Source organism: Lagopus leucura, unplaced genomic scaffold (assembly GCF_019238085.1).
Source record: "Lagopus leucura isolate 7727_CA_CO unplaced genomic scaffold, USGS_WTPT01 Super-Scaffold_73, whole genome shotgun sequence".
NCBI classification, from domain to species: domain Eukaryota; kingdom Metazoa; phylum Chordata; class Aves; order Galliformes; family Phasianidae; genus Lagopus; species Lagopus leucura.
Window position 1 is genome coordinate 99,163,024 of NW_024962252.1, and position 15,173 is coordinate 99,178,196.

The 15,173-nt window shown below is 41.4% G+C and overlaps 1 protein-coding gene across 5 annotated transcripts in view; it reads right to left on the minus strand.

Annotated features, from left to right (window-relative positions):
• RALGAPA2 (Ral GTPase activating protein catalytic subunit alpha 2) overlaps positions 1-15,173 on the minus strand; it is a 120,184-nt gene that overhangs the window by 102,496 nt on the left and 2,515 nt on the right. For 4 of the 5 annotated variants that reach the window (XM_042895276.1, XM_042895280.1, XM_042895281.1 and 1 more), the window contains exons 2-3: positions 9,089-9,199; positions 8,494-8,546 (exon numbers count right to left, since the gene is read on the minus strand). In XM_042895276.1, the coding sequence (XP_042751210.1) occupies positions 8,494-8,546; positions 9,089-9,199 (164 nt within the window). The remainder of the gene's footprint in view (positions 1-8,493; positions 8,547-9,088; positions 9,200-15,173) is intronic. The other variant, XM_042895277.1, reaches the window with a different exon arrangement.

Sequence of the window (15,173 nt, forward strand, 5' to 3'; positions counted from 1 at the left end):
CTCTGTTCTCATGAGGCCCCACTTGGAGTATTGCATCCAGATCTGGGAACCCCAGCACTACGGCCTTCCAGGCTTCGGATGTTTAGAATGTTCACTGGGAGAGAGAATCCCTTGGGAGTCAGTCACGCAGGGCAAAGTGGTCCAGGAAGGCTGGACATCCCTCAAGAAGGAAATCTTAAAGGTGCAGGAGCAGGCTGTATCCCTGTGCTGTAAGACTAACTGGGAAGAAGACCAGTGTGACTGAACAGAAAACTTTTGCTGAGACTCCAGGAAAAAAAGAGAGTTACAATCTTTGGAAGAAGTGTCAGGCAATTCCACAAAATATAAGGATGTCACTAAGGTATACAGAAGGAAAATCAGAAAGGCAAAAGCCCAGCAAGAACTTCATCTGGCTAGCATTATCAAGGATAATAAAAAATGTTTTTACAAATACATGAACAGTAAGAGGATGGCCAAGGAGAATCTCCCACTGTTATGGGACACAGCAGGGAATGGGATAAAAGCTCAACAGGACCAAGTGTAGGGTCCTGCACTTTGGTCACAACTACCCCATGCATAACTACAGCCTTGGCTGCATGGAGGTAAAGGCAATTAGCTGACAGCCAACTGAATGTTAGCCAGCTGTGTGCCCACGTGACCAAAAAGGCCACTGAAGGGAGAGCATCTCCTAGAGCAAGGCTGCTTCCTGAGGAGTGCTGCACAGCCAGAGAGCCCCTTCACCAGTTGGGCAAGTTTGACTCTTCCTTCTGTGTGTGACTATTGGTCTACCTGTCTACCTACAAATACTTTGTCTGGTACTGCCCAGAACCTATCAGAAGTGATTTTCCTTCTTCATGAGCAGAACAGATGCTAAGGGAGGGTGGTGAGGCTCTGTCACTGCTGCCCAGAGAGCTGTGATGCCCCATGCCTGGAGGTGTCCAAGGCCAGGTTGGATGGGCCCTGGGCAGCCTGAGCTGGTGGGGGGCAGCCAGCCCATGGCAGGGGTTGCAACCAGAAGATCTTTAAGATCCCTTCCAGCACAAGCCGTTCTAGCATTCTATGACTATAATCTCCAGAAAAATGCTTACACTTGTGCAAAAGCAAAAGCAGACCGTGAATATGGGTGTACAGTATCACGGATAGGCATACTGTAGAAGCTATTAGCACATTTCTGACATTTTACATCCACTTAACACTTAAATCCACTTGCTCTGGGCATATTTTGGATACTTCAAATCAGACACAGGCAGCATATGAAAAACTTCAACAGTGGCTACTCTGATCAAGTGACCTGCTTTACTGCTTTAGAAAGAGAAGTCATGAAACTAAGAACAGAATATTTCATCCAGTGAGCACACTGAATCAGCACTGACTGCACCAGCATGAGATGTGGCTGCTCTTAATGAAGTATAACTATAGAGAACAGAAATAAGTTACCTCTGTAATACATCAGAACCAATAGCATGCTCCTGTTTTGCCATAGATGCATAAGGGTCAGCATCACAGGAATCAGTACCTGATACCACAGAAAACAGTAATTGCAAAAGCACTTTCAAGTTAACTAAAATTACTGTTAATATTACTCCTTTTCAATTATTATTTCTTCCTTGATTAGTATGTTGCTTATTGTACCATTAAGAGCCCTAACTACGTAGGTGATGTGTAAAATTAAGATTTCAGTAAACTACAACAGAGTCAACCTAGTTTAAAGAGCATTTGTGGAAACAGATGGCACTTTTGCTTAACATACACACTAGGTGTCACTCAAGAACAGCAGCAAAACAGTCACCAAACTATACCACAAAAAGCATGTCACATTATTTCATAAATATTTTTATTGACTCTTCAAAAAGCTAACCCCAACCACCTGGATTCAGGATTTCTCAATCCTAAGTAATTACCTACTTAGCTAATTAGAAGAGAACTCTTGGAAACCTCTGGTTCATGCTGACAACAGATTAAGTGGGGAAAGCTTAACAATCAATTAGTTCTGTTTCCTATGGCTGACAATATGAATGTTTAATTACCTGGCATTTACACTCTTCTTGTCCTGTATTCTGACCAACATATTCTTGATCTGTGTATTAAAGGGCCCTAGAAACAATTGTTCTCCTAAAAAGCATTAAGTTATTAAGTGTCAGAGGCATAAATGGATTGCAAAGTTACCTCTAGTACATTAACACCATGAAGCAGATCACTTCAAATTTCATACCAATCTGGAACAATTTCTTCTTTGTTTCCTCACTGGGCTAAAATACCATTCTCTTCCATCAGAACCAGAACAGTACTTTGTTCACATATAACTGTGTTTCTTTTTTTCCTCACCATTATGTTTTCCTGATATTTTTAAGCCATACTGAGTTGGTTTTTAGCCACACATTTTCAAGACACAGGAATACATATTTATTCACTTTAACAGGGTGAGTAAGCATTAGCTATTTTCTATTCAATGACATAGACACAGAAATTTAATTACTTATTCAAGGCCACAGAGTAAGTGTATTAATGAGATGCAATTAAAATGCACAGCCTTGCTCAGTAAATGAGGTGATACCTATTCTCACTTGGGGGTGAGAAGGGAGGAACAAAAGAATTTCTCCTGCCACCCATACAGGCATGGCATATGTAAGACCTTGTGTAACTTGATGCTGCCTTAAACAAAATCCTACATTAGATTCTTACTAATGCTTTACTGGGAATAAATAAATAAAAGCAGAAAAAGGAACCAACTAGAAATGGTGTCCTCCTAGATATAATTTTTTTTTTTACAAGCAGAGAGGGTCTCATAGGTGAGGTAGCACTCGGTAGCAGTCTTGTCACAATGACTATGACATACTGAAGTTTAAAACCTTCAGACAGGAGGAAAACTGCCAGCAAAACCTGAACCCTGGATATGGGGAGGGCAAACTTCAGGCTGCTCAGACAACCAGTTAGCAAGGCCCCCAGGAATGTGCTTTTGAAGGCACTGGGGTCCATCACCGCTGGTCACTGATTAAATCCCATCTCTTAAGAGCAAAGAACAAGGAATTCCAAACCATCAGCATTCATGCAGGTGGGGCAGGTCAGCTTCCCTGAGCAGGGATCTCCTTCTTGAGCTCAGGTGGAAAAGTAAAGCATACAGACTTCAGAAGGAAACTGAGCGGCATGGGAGAACAGCAATGCTGTTTACAATTGTAGGAAGAAAATTAATACAGCCAAAGCTCAGAGTTGAAGCTGGCCAGTACTGCAGAGGACAACAAAAAGGGCATTTTTAATATAAGTTAACAGCAAAAGGAGGACCAAAGAAAATTCTGTTACTCAGTGGAGTTAGTCACCTCACAAACAGGGATGTTGACAAAGCAGAGATGTTTTATGCCTTCTTCACCTCTGTCTTCAGCACTATGATGATGCTGGGTCCACCTGAGCCCCGAGCTGGAGGACCACGACTGCAGGAATGATAAACTTCCAGACAACCTCAAACTCGGGTGGGATTTGCTATTCCAGCTGGCTATGTAAGTCTATGGGGACCCAAGAGAATTCCTATCAGCCAGTATTTTTAATACCCTGATGTTATCACGAGACCTCTCTTAATTATTATCTTTTTTTAAATGGGCTTGGAAACCTGGAGAAGTTGCAGAGTTGACCGGAGGATAGAAAACGTTCTGATTTTCACAAAGGGCAAGAAAGAAGACACTAGTAATTGCAGGCCTGTCAGTCTCTCTTCAGTGCCTGGTAAAATTATGGAGAAGATCATTCTGAGAGTTATTGAAAAAGAACTACAAGACAATGCAGTCATTGTTGCCACCAGCAAAGGTTCACAAGGGGAAAGCCCAGTTTAACAAACCTAATTTCCTTTGATTACAAGGTTACACACCGAGATGGCCAAGGGAAGACAGCAGATGTAATCTTTTGGGATTTCAGAAAAGCTTTCAACGCTGTTTCTCACTGTATCTTTATGGACAAAATGTCCACAAATACCTAAGAAGATGAGTGAGCAATTGGCTGACAGGTTGGGCTCAAAGCTCACAGTAAATGGGACCTCCTCAGGATGATGGCCAGTCGCTAGTGGGGTTCTACATGGCTCCATTTTAGGGCCAGTTCTCTTCAATGTTTCTATAAATAATCTGGACACGAGACTCAGATGCGTACTCAGTAAGTTTGCAGATGATACTAAATTGGGAAGAGATGTCAACTCCCTTGAGGGCAGAGAGGCCTTGCAGATTTTGATGAGTTATTGGACAATCACTAACAGCACTAAGTCTAACAAGACCAAGTGGCAACAGCGATGTGAAAGACCAGCCATGTAGGCTCTTGTTCATTGCTGGCAAAAATGCACAGCTAATGGTGGTGACTATGCTGAAAAATAGTGTTTTGTAGCAGACAATGTGCTCTATCAAAGTGTTATTGTGCTCTTTTTATCTACCGTAGTCTCCACAGAAATAAATAGGAGGCATTACTTTCAGAGCAACTTTCATTGTGTTGCCTTGAATTCATCATCCCATGTATTACAGAAGCAAAAACATTAAATTAAAGATGTCTTGTTTTCTTTCTTTAGATAAGGAAAAGGAATAACAGGACATCTTCAGAGACCTGATCCTGTTTCCTCAAAAACATAGCTTTCAATTCACTTGGAGATGAAATGCAGACAGAGCCAAGATACTGCTTCATCTTGAAACATGAAAACGAACCTTGTCTTGTCTTGAGAGAACTGAGGGCGAAGAAAGGGGTGCACAAGCTCTGGAAACAAGGCTGTGTCACCTGGGAAGAGTACAGGAATGCCGTCTGGACTTGCAGACGTGGGATCAGGGAAGCCAAGGCGCAGGCAGAACTGAACTTGGCAAGGGACGTGAAAAACAATAAGAAAACCTTCTACAGGTACATTGCCCAGAAGAGACAGGGCAAAATGGGCGTACCTACTTTGGTAAATTTAAAAGGAGAACTGGCTTCAACAGATGAAGAGAAAGCTGAGGTGCTGAATGAGTTCTTCACCTCGGTCTTCACTGGTGGCCAGGATTCTAGTCTTTTTCACGTCCCTGAACCCTGCATCCCCAAACCTCTATGTGGGGACCAAGGAGGTAAATCCCTCCCCACTGTAAGGGCAGAGCAAGTCTGAGAGTGCCTCCTTAGACTGAATGAATACAAGTCTATGGGGCCGGATGGCGTGCATCCCAGGGTCCTGAAGGAGCTGGCTGAGGTGGTTGCCGAGCCGCTCTCCATCATATTTGAGAAGTCGTGGCTGTCAGGTGAGGTCCCGGACGACTGGAGGAAGGGTCATGTCACTCCCATATACAAGAAGGGGAGCAGGGAGGACCCGGGGAACTACAGGCCGGTGAGTCTCACCTCCGTGCCTGGGAAGATCATGGAACAGATCCTCCTGGACAACATGCTCGGTCACATAAAGAATGAGCATGGGATCCGAGACAGCCAGCACGGCTTCACCAAAGGAAGGTCATGCCTAACTAATCTTGTGGCCTTCTATGATGGAGTGACGGCATTGGTGGACGAAGGGAAGGCGACCGATGTCATTTAGCTGGACCTGAGCAAGGCCTCTGACATGGTCCCCCACCACATCCTCATCTCCAAATTGGAGGGAAGTGGATTTGATGGGTGGACGACCCGATGGATAAGCAATTGGTTGAAAGGCCGCAGACAGAGGGTGGTGGTCAATGGCTCTATGTCCAGGTGGAGGCCGGTAACAAGTGGTGTCCCCCAAGGGTCTGTCTTGGGACCGGTGCTCTTTAACATCTTTATTAATGACATCGATGAGGGAATTGAGTGCACCCTCAGCAAGTTTGCTGACGACACCAAGCTGAGTGGTACGGTTGATACGGTGGAAGGAAGGGATGCCATTCAGAGGGACCTCGACAGGCTGGAGGGCTGGGCTCGGGTGAACCTGATGAGGTTCAACACGGCAAAGTGCAAGGTTTTGCATTTGGGCCGGAAGAACCCCAGGCACCTGTACAGGCTGGGAGGAGCGGTCCTTGAGAGCAGCTCGGCAGAGAAGGACCTGGGGGTCCTGATGGACGAGAGACTGAATATGAGCCAGCAGTGCGCTCTGGCAGCTCGAAAGGCAAATGGGATCCTGGGCTCCATCAGGAGAGGGGTGGCCAGCAGGGACAGGGAGGTGATTGTCCCTCTCTACTCGGCTCTTGTGAGGCCCCATCTGGAATACTGTGTCCAGGTGTGGAGCCCTCAGTACAAAAGACATTGAGATTTTGGAAAGGGTCCAGAGGAGGGCGACTAAGATGATCAGGGGGCTGGAGCACCTCCCCTATGAGGACAGGCTGAGGGAGTTGGGCTTGTTCAGCCTGGAGAAGAGAAGGCTGCGGGGTGACCTCATTGCAGCCTATCAATACCTGAAGGGAACCTACACCCAGGAGGGGAGTAAACTGTTCAGAAGGGCTGATAACAGCAGGACTAGGGGAAATGGTTTTAAGTTGAAGGAGGGAAGATTTAGGTTGGATGTTAGGGGGAAGTTCTTTACTAGGAGAGTGGTTAGGCCCTGGAACGGGCTGCCCAGGGAGGTTGTGGATGCCCCGTCCTTGGACGTGTTTAAGGCCAGGTTGGACGGGGTCCTGGGCAACCTGATCTAAATGTGTATGTTTGGTGGCCCTGCTAGGCAGGGGGGTTGGAACTACATGATCCTTGGGGTCCCTTCCAACCCGGGTGATTCTGTGATTCTGTGATTGTCTTGTCATTTCTTCTTCCTCCATCCCTGGCTGCTCTTCTCGACTCCTTCACGATTTTCTTACATTTCAACACTACTGTTATCATGTAACAAGAATGACACCTTTCAGGTTTGGGGTTTTTAAAGTACAGTAAAATGGAAAAGAAAAATCTTACTATAAGAAGTGCCATGAGATTTAAAGAAGAATTACATTCGCATACTGCTTCAGCATTTCAGCAACCAGTTTTACCCCGAAAGGAAAATCTCTTGTGTTACATGAATGACAGGATTCTTTTGCCTAATTGTTTAGATTTGTTCACATTCAGTCTTCACTCTTCAAAAGGAAACAGGATGACAGATCTTGACATTTGAAGGAATTCTGACTGCAAATTGAATATAATCAAAAAAGTTTTCTGAAATAGACAATTTAATTGTATTGATACTTTCCTTTTCACTTATTCCTGTCACTCCTTGATCACTTGCTGCCTCATCTTGTTAGTGGAAGAATCATATGTTGGGAAACAACATATACTTCTACAGTGATGGGAAGCATCTTCCAGTCTGGTAAGTGTGCCTTGTGTGGACACAATTTTAAATATCTTATAGTATCCAGAAGGATACATTTCCTTTTGTACTCTTGAAAACAAACCATTAATATATGTGGCTACCAAATTCATGCAGAACACAACAAGACTTAGCTACATGTCACCTGTTTCCTGAGCTTATCATCTCTGAAATCCAAAATTTGGATCCAACTTCCTTGATGTCAGAATTCATTGTTCAAAAACTGAGAATACTGATTTGAAAAACTACCCCAACTTTGAAAGCTGAAGTCGAAGTAGCACATTGAAGAAATCTAAATGAAGAACATGTTGCAAGGGTAGCAAAGAAAGCAAGGTATTAAATACTTCCTTCTAATATATTTCAAAAGACAACTCTAGTTTTAGCCACCAGAGATTTTTTCATCCTCACAGACATTACCTGCAGTTGACCTAACAAATACACAGATGAATATACTCAAGCTTTTCCTTAAGTTACAGAAAGCAATGCAATAGTTACTCTAGTCAAGATTTAGAGCCATACCTTCTCACCAAGAAGCAATCCACCTTGAAGTTCTGATGTACTCTTATTCACCCTTTTTTTTATTGGATATATTAATTAAAATTTCTGCGTATCGTGAACTACCACGTTATCAAGTGCGCACAGTAACTTGAAGAAGTTAAGAGCAAAACACAATGATTTACAATTAAGAAGCAATGTACTACTTATATTCTGAGCATATTCTCATTCAAGTACTGCAAGGAAAACTAAATACAGCAAGGCATACAAATTCACCATGAGATTTCTCAGAACTGAGCAGCTACATTTTTATATCTGTAAAGTATTTATGATCTAAAAATTAATTAAATTTATTTCATTTCTCCTTTAAAGTTTTATTGTTGAGGTTCAAAGTTTGAGGAAGTTTCCCCCACACGTCCTCCTCTCTACTTCTGGGTCAACCAAGCTGTCTTCCACCCTAAGGATACCAACTAATAAAATAACTATACTTAAGCAGTATGATACTGTCCAGAGCCACATTTCAGACTACTCTGCAAGCTAAATTAGCCTACTTGTCTTCGATAAAATCTAACTCTGGATATTCTTTCAAGCCAGATATTTCTGTGGCATAATTGTTTTTATTATTGCTGTATCTGAAAACAATGCACACCCTAGCTCTCTTCTGCCTTTTATCTCTTACAGGCAGGGACACCTACTGTCGTTTTGACTGATGCCCGGTTTTACCTCACATTGTAAAGGTAGTAGCAAGCACATAATGACAACAACACACACAATTAGGAAGAAATAGTTCCCTAGTAAGGAAAACTTACTTCAAAAAGAAAGAGAATGGAGTCCAGCTCCTCCCTCTGTGATTTATTCCCTGCAAGAAAGAAAACAACATCATTTGACGTAATACGCGGTGTGATGAAACGGGTGGAGCAAATACACTGCTGTTACCCAACTGAAGTCAACAATGCTGCACTTGGTTTATTTTAATTCATCTAGCATTAAAAGAGGAGGATATTTCTGAATTTCAGTATCTCTCCCCCTCTTTGGGCATAGTTAAGAGTCCCATATCTGCAAAGCAATGTGATTGGGTTCACCTTGGAGCACCCAGTTATTCTACTCAGTGTTATCTTCAATGGTCAGGTTTGCTCTGTGGTTTTCTGATATTTTTCAGTTGAACAGACATATACTCAAATGTATGGTAAAGGCCATCAGCATTTCAAAACAAGATGAGAAGATGTGAATTGCACAAGACGTAATTTTGGTGTAGAAATTATGCTTCAAACCATAAACACTTATTTACAACTCCTGTCAGTTACCTACAGTATTTCAAGCAGCAACTTCCCATGGTCTATGATTCTATGATCATCACTACTGATACCGTAAAATTAAGATGCCAGCTAAACTCTTAACACTTACCTTTTTGTTTCAGGCTATTTTCCAGTGTTATGAAGTTTTCATAGAAGATAAAAAAAATTTGAGAATAATTGTTCTCAAAAAACTGCTTCAGGTCACTTCCATCCACAATATCTAGCAAGAAGAACAAATGGAGTTATTGCACAACATCTGAAACCTGGAAACACTTCTCTTCATGCAAACTGGAAAATGAAGTGCACTATGAAACAATTCCAGTGATTTCATTAAATATTTTATACTAGATTGTGTTTCCATCATTAGAAATGAAATAGAAAAATGTATGCTTTTATTCAGTTTTTCAAAGTTTGCGTGTTGTTTAGGTTTGTTTTCCATCTTAAAAAAGAAAGACAGGATGCACCCATATATTGCTTCTATAGCAATTCTTAAGAGTTGCTATGGACACCTCCTAAGAGACATTTTTTGCTAACAAATGTGAAAGCTGCCTGTTATCAAAATAATTCACCAGATCTCCTCATTGGGGTTACATTAAGTACTGAACTGAATCCTTTTGGATCATCAGAAGCGTACGTTGCTAGAAATTCTTCCACATGCCCCACAGCATGAAGTAACACGACTGAACCCAAACATAGCAAAGGTACTAAATGGTTTAGCCATGAACATGGACTGGCTTTTGGCCCATCTGATAGCCAACTGCACTGCTCAGTCATTTATGAACAATTTTTTTAATTACTCTGAAAATTACGCCACACAGCAGCCATCCTGTAGCTGTCTGTAAAGATTCCACACATCATTAGGAATCCTCAGTGAATTCAAAACAATTCATTTAAAAATAATAATAATAATTGCATGGAACCTTCATCCAAGGGTAAAATCAACCTTTTACACTGAGTAGAGGAAGTCTGCACAGGAAGTTTCAGTAAAAGGGCAAGACCAAGTGAAGGCTAAAACACAGCTCTAAAAGACCAAAGGTACATTCACTGTGACTGCCTCAACACCAAACAATAATGGCATGTTAAAAAGAAAGGTCAAATTGAAACACTTTCTTTTATAATGAAACAACTGCAGATTTCTCTATCATTTATAATTGTTTATAATTTTCAAGTTTAATTACAGAAAAGAGAGTTAAGAGCGTTCGTGGAAATTTATACAGTGTTGCTGCTTGACAGAAGGAAGCTTATTTGTACCTTCACTGTGAATTTAATCCAGTAATCTGATTCTCTCAGGAGCTAAACCTGTATCACACAGCCAATTGTTTCAGTAAATAAAAACCTGAGCGCCCAGCAGTCCAACCTCGCAGATTTAAATTACTGTTGCCAGTAAGATGAAATAAATTAGATCATTAGAGAAAAAGTCCACTAATTCTAAATGATGTACTATGCAGGGGCTAGAGACATTTCTTGTCCCGTATTTCAAGATCTAGAAACTAAATGCTCACAAACACACAGCCTGAGGCTGACGTGGAGGAGGAGGAAGACAAATATGCTGCTGAAGCATCACTGTGGCATCAGCGAATATTGCTCTCTGAAGATCTTCATCAGCACCGCTCAACCAGAAATCACATTTCATATGGATTTTAATGTGCATTTGGAAATAGTTCTCTCAGAACAGCATGCAACTCCGGAAAGGAATTGATGTACTTTTGTAAATTACATCAAATACTGACAAATTAAAAGATACCAAGGGAAGGTGAGCCTGTCATCAGCCCTGTGCCAGCTGGGGCACCACCTGCACACCGTCCTACCTGGGGAGGATGGGAAGCAGGGGAAAAGCTGGAGTTTTCATTAAGAGTCACAGAACTATTTAGTAAATAAATAAGCCTACCCAGGCCAAACTGAAGCAATCTAGAGAATAGCTGTAGGAAAGTACTTTGAGCACATGAGGCAGCTAATGTTAGAAGCAGAGGTCAGAGATCACTGGGCTACAGACTGACTGCTGGAAATCCCACTGCTCAAGAAATACTTCCAAAACATGAGCTGTATCTTATCTACAGTTTTCATTTCTGTTTCCAAACCACTTCCAATTTTAAAGTAACTTACACAGGAAAATATTCTACAGGGTATGTTTTGATGGCTACTTGACTATACTGCTCCTGCACCACCAGAACAGGCAGCTATTGCTGGAGAAAAAGAAATGCCAGCAATCATTTCCAGAAGTTAATTGCAAATCTAGCTGTTAAATTTATCCGGTAAATAATCAAACAAACAACAAATCAACATATCTCCAATTTCTTTAAAAAATAATAGAAGCCCATTAATGCAACACTACCTTGGGCCTTAATGTAGAGTTAAGATTTCAAACACACTTATTTTTTAAGCAAAAAAACAAACAAAAAAAAACCCTAACATTTCCTAAACATGACATTTGCCAACTGCACTTTAATTATGCTTGTTCTTTGCTGTAATTGATTTGGCCAAGGAAAGATGTAATTCCACCCAGAAGTAAGAAGAGAAAGCCTAAGAATTATTAACAGCCTCTCAAGAAAGCCATTCATTAACCAAGCCAACAAAGTTAAATACAAGAAGAACCAACAACATCACACATCAACAAAAGACTGATGTTAGCCTTGAATAGCATGGTGTTTCGTGCTTTTTTTATCCCCTGAAACAATAAATTGATAGCTTTTCTGCAATAAGGCTTTGTTTGGATGCTTACAGTATGGCAACAATTAGTGCCTGGAAACTCTTTTACATGGTATTGGTTTCCTTCAAGCTACTGGTGTTGAATTTGCAAGTTAAGTGCAATTATTCCCCTCTATGAATGCGTTGTTAAACACAACTCTAGGAGAAAACAAGGCTTTCATTTACAAGGCTTTCATATGAAAGAATGAGTTCATTACGGAAACTTTCCCTTTAAATTGTGAAAGGAGGAGAAAGGAGCTGCCTAATCAAAAAAAAAAAGTAAATTCTCTATTCTATAAATGTGGCATTTCGGAGATGACTCATCTGCTACTCTGACATAAGCATGCATTCTCAGTCACATCCTTTCCCTACTGAACTACTTTGTTCTTTATACTCCTTTGCAGGATACGGAGAATAAATTGGAGAATATGGAGAATAAACCTTATGTTTCAAAACGTAAGGTTCTGAATTCTGAACCATCAGCAACACCTCCGGCTGCTACCTTAGGACAAGATATCTGCTCTGAACGTACGATTTTCTTGCAATTGTGTGAGCAAGCCGTCATCCTGACACCACTGCTCAGCTCTCCTATTAAGAGCAAAGCAGCAACCCCCCTCCAGGCTCCCCCCTCTGGGCAGGCAGCAGCACACACAGCACAGCTTCCTCCCCAGTCCCACTGCTTCTGCCCTTTTCAGAGACCATCACCACAACAAAAGCAGATGAGAAAGAGTCCTTCACGAGATGATTTTTGAGCAAATGTCGTTTACTACTTCTCAGTGTAGATCCTAAGGTTAAATATTGACTTTTGCCGCACCGAGCTGACTGAAGAAACACTTACAAGCATTGAAGGAAAACTAAAGAGCAAAGCTGAACTGCAGATGTTAGGTTATATTTTTCTATTTATTTTTCTGTCTATATTGACTGATAAGTAACCCTCACATTACTACCAGCAAAAAACAACCACCTTCTGAATTCACAACTGAGTACTAAAATCTAAGGCAAGCTGGCAAACATTACCAGCCGTCAGACAGTTGGTGCCTTTCCAAGAACACGTATAACCTGACTCCATTCCCTATGCAAGGTCAGGTGGTTCATTAGCTAATGCTTCCCCATGAGCGCTCTGCAGCTTTCACAGCAACACGAAGGAAACAGCAGGACATTCTGGAGGGTGTACATGAGAATCCTTCTCTAGAAGATACAAAAATCAGCTCATTAAATGATGGCAAGTCACCCACACTTCTCTTACTGCTTAACCTTAACATTTAAGGAAATTAACTATCCAGGAACTATCTAGTAAGAATTTGAGTGCACTGCATGCTCAGTGCTCTCCTTGGTTCGTAATATATACATATATATATGTATGAAAATAATTGTGTCCTTATCACACCGGTTTTCCCCTTATTTCTGTATTAACTATGATGTGTTACCGCATTTGTTTAAGCTGTGAGAAAGCCTCCCTTAATTCCATGAGCTTCCAGAGTCAGGTGGTTTTATGTGAGGTTTTATGTTATTTATATACAGCTCTCACAATCCCCAGGGATTTTCTTTGTCTCAAGTACTTAGAAAGAAGTAAAGGAGATGAAAAGATGACTTTGCAGTCACGCTCTGGTTAATGATAAACTTTTATGACCAGCCTCACCCCACAAACTTCATGCTATTTTTACTAACTGTCTCAGAAAAAGAAATGGCAATTGTTTCCAATTAGAGCTTTAAATGCTAAGTAAAAGCCCTAAGATCAGTTTTGTTCTTTTTTTCAGGGACTGTCCATTTCACAAGGAAACTGTTACCATTACTAAAAGGCCATCACTGAAAAATAAATTCTAGTTAGAGCAATTTCTAAAATAATTTTAACATCTCAAGCGTTGCTGGTAATCCAAGGAGCAATGGTTTTTCCAAACACAGACATTTGCAAGCATTAACTTCTGAATGTGTCTAAAATATCACTAGCAAGCTCACACCATTCGAGCAGTACAACCTAAGCCATTCAAACACAAGGTTATCATCTCTATCATTAGTCAGCATAGAAAAAGTTGAAGTTCAGCCACTTAAGTCAGTATTATCGTCACCACCTCTTGGGCAGCTTGCAGCACACTCACAAGCAGCAAAGGGAAAGTTCTCATTTCCTAAGTGTTATGTGAAAGGTGGCAGCCAACTGAAATCACCAGAGATCATCCTACCCACACACAGACTTGACAACTCCCAGCCTACAATAAAACAAGTTTCAAGACCCAAGCATGTGCTGCAGCCCTCTGGCAAATGATGCTCTGAAATCAGCAAGGATAACACCAGCACAAAGAAGAGGCTCCCCACCAGTATGAAATAAAGCTCAAGTGCCCCGTGATATCCCCTCCACTTGTATTATTTGTATACAAATAATGATCCCACGTTGATTAATGGAGAGCACTGTGGTAAACACAGGTCACTGCCCCACAGCACCATATTCATAGAAGACACCGTGTTGTGACACATCTTTTCTTGACAACAGATGAAAATTCCTCAGGAAGGCTAGAACACGCACACAGCAATTAACAAAATGAATTCTTTCGTATTGTACCTAACACAGGTGACCACCCACTTCACAACAGTAAGGTTTTCATTCCAGACATCACATAGTCACATCCGTAAACAACTGTCCCACTGAGGGACAGCCCAGCAAACAAGGACACATCTCACAGAAGAAGGGCCTCAATTCTTCAAGGGACCTGAGGGATGTTACAAGCAACACACTTAAAGGGAAGGTTTTCTTTGATAAAAACTTCCACAGATGACAGCTAAGAGGCCTGAATCAATCACGTAAAGGGTTTTATTGTTTCTGCTGCTCACACAACTCCTTACTGAAGGAAATAAACATTCCTTCCCCTCCCAGCCCTCTTATTATCTTCCTTCCTCTTATTTTTACCCTCCTACATCAGTAGGATCTCAGCAGAGTAAATGCCATTTCACTTAGCATTGACTTTGTGCAATAACAAAGGACAACACAATGACATCTGCTCAATCACTCCAAGAACAAGTGCCACTGTGGGCAGAGAGAAGCAGAGGGGGGCAGGGAACAACGACCCCAGAAGGGCTGTAACTTCTGACTGAACTCTGGACTTGTCATCTACGAAACACGAGTGCTGAAAAGGGAACACAAACTAAAAGCTGCCATATTTTGGATTTCTTCAGGCCTGCTTATTTTAGTGAGGGGAGACGTAAAGGAAAAAATGTCTGCCAGCCCTGACTCCTAGAACGATCTTTCTTCAGGATGGTTTCACAACATGTTCTAAAACCTCATTTGGTAAAGAAAACATTTCCCCAGATTACTTAAAATGAAACTTGAAATTATTTTAGTATAGTTTGTGGAGCACATAGCCAATAAGTTAAATATACAGTTGCAGTGCATGAGCATAATGTATCTTCCGCCTGCCAAAATCCTTAGGCAGGCAGATACATGGTATGATTTAAAAACAAGCAAACAAAACCAACCAAACAGAACATTTTACACACCTCTAGTACAAGAAATGCACAAG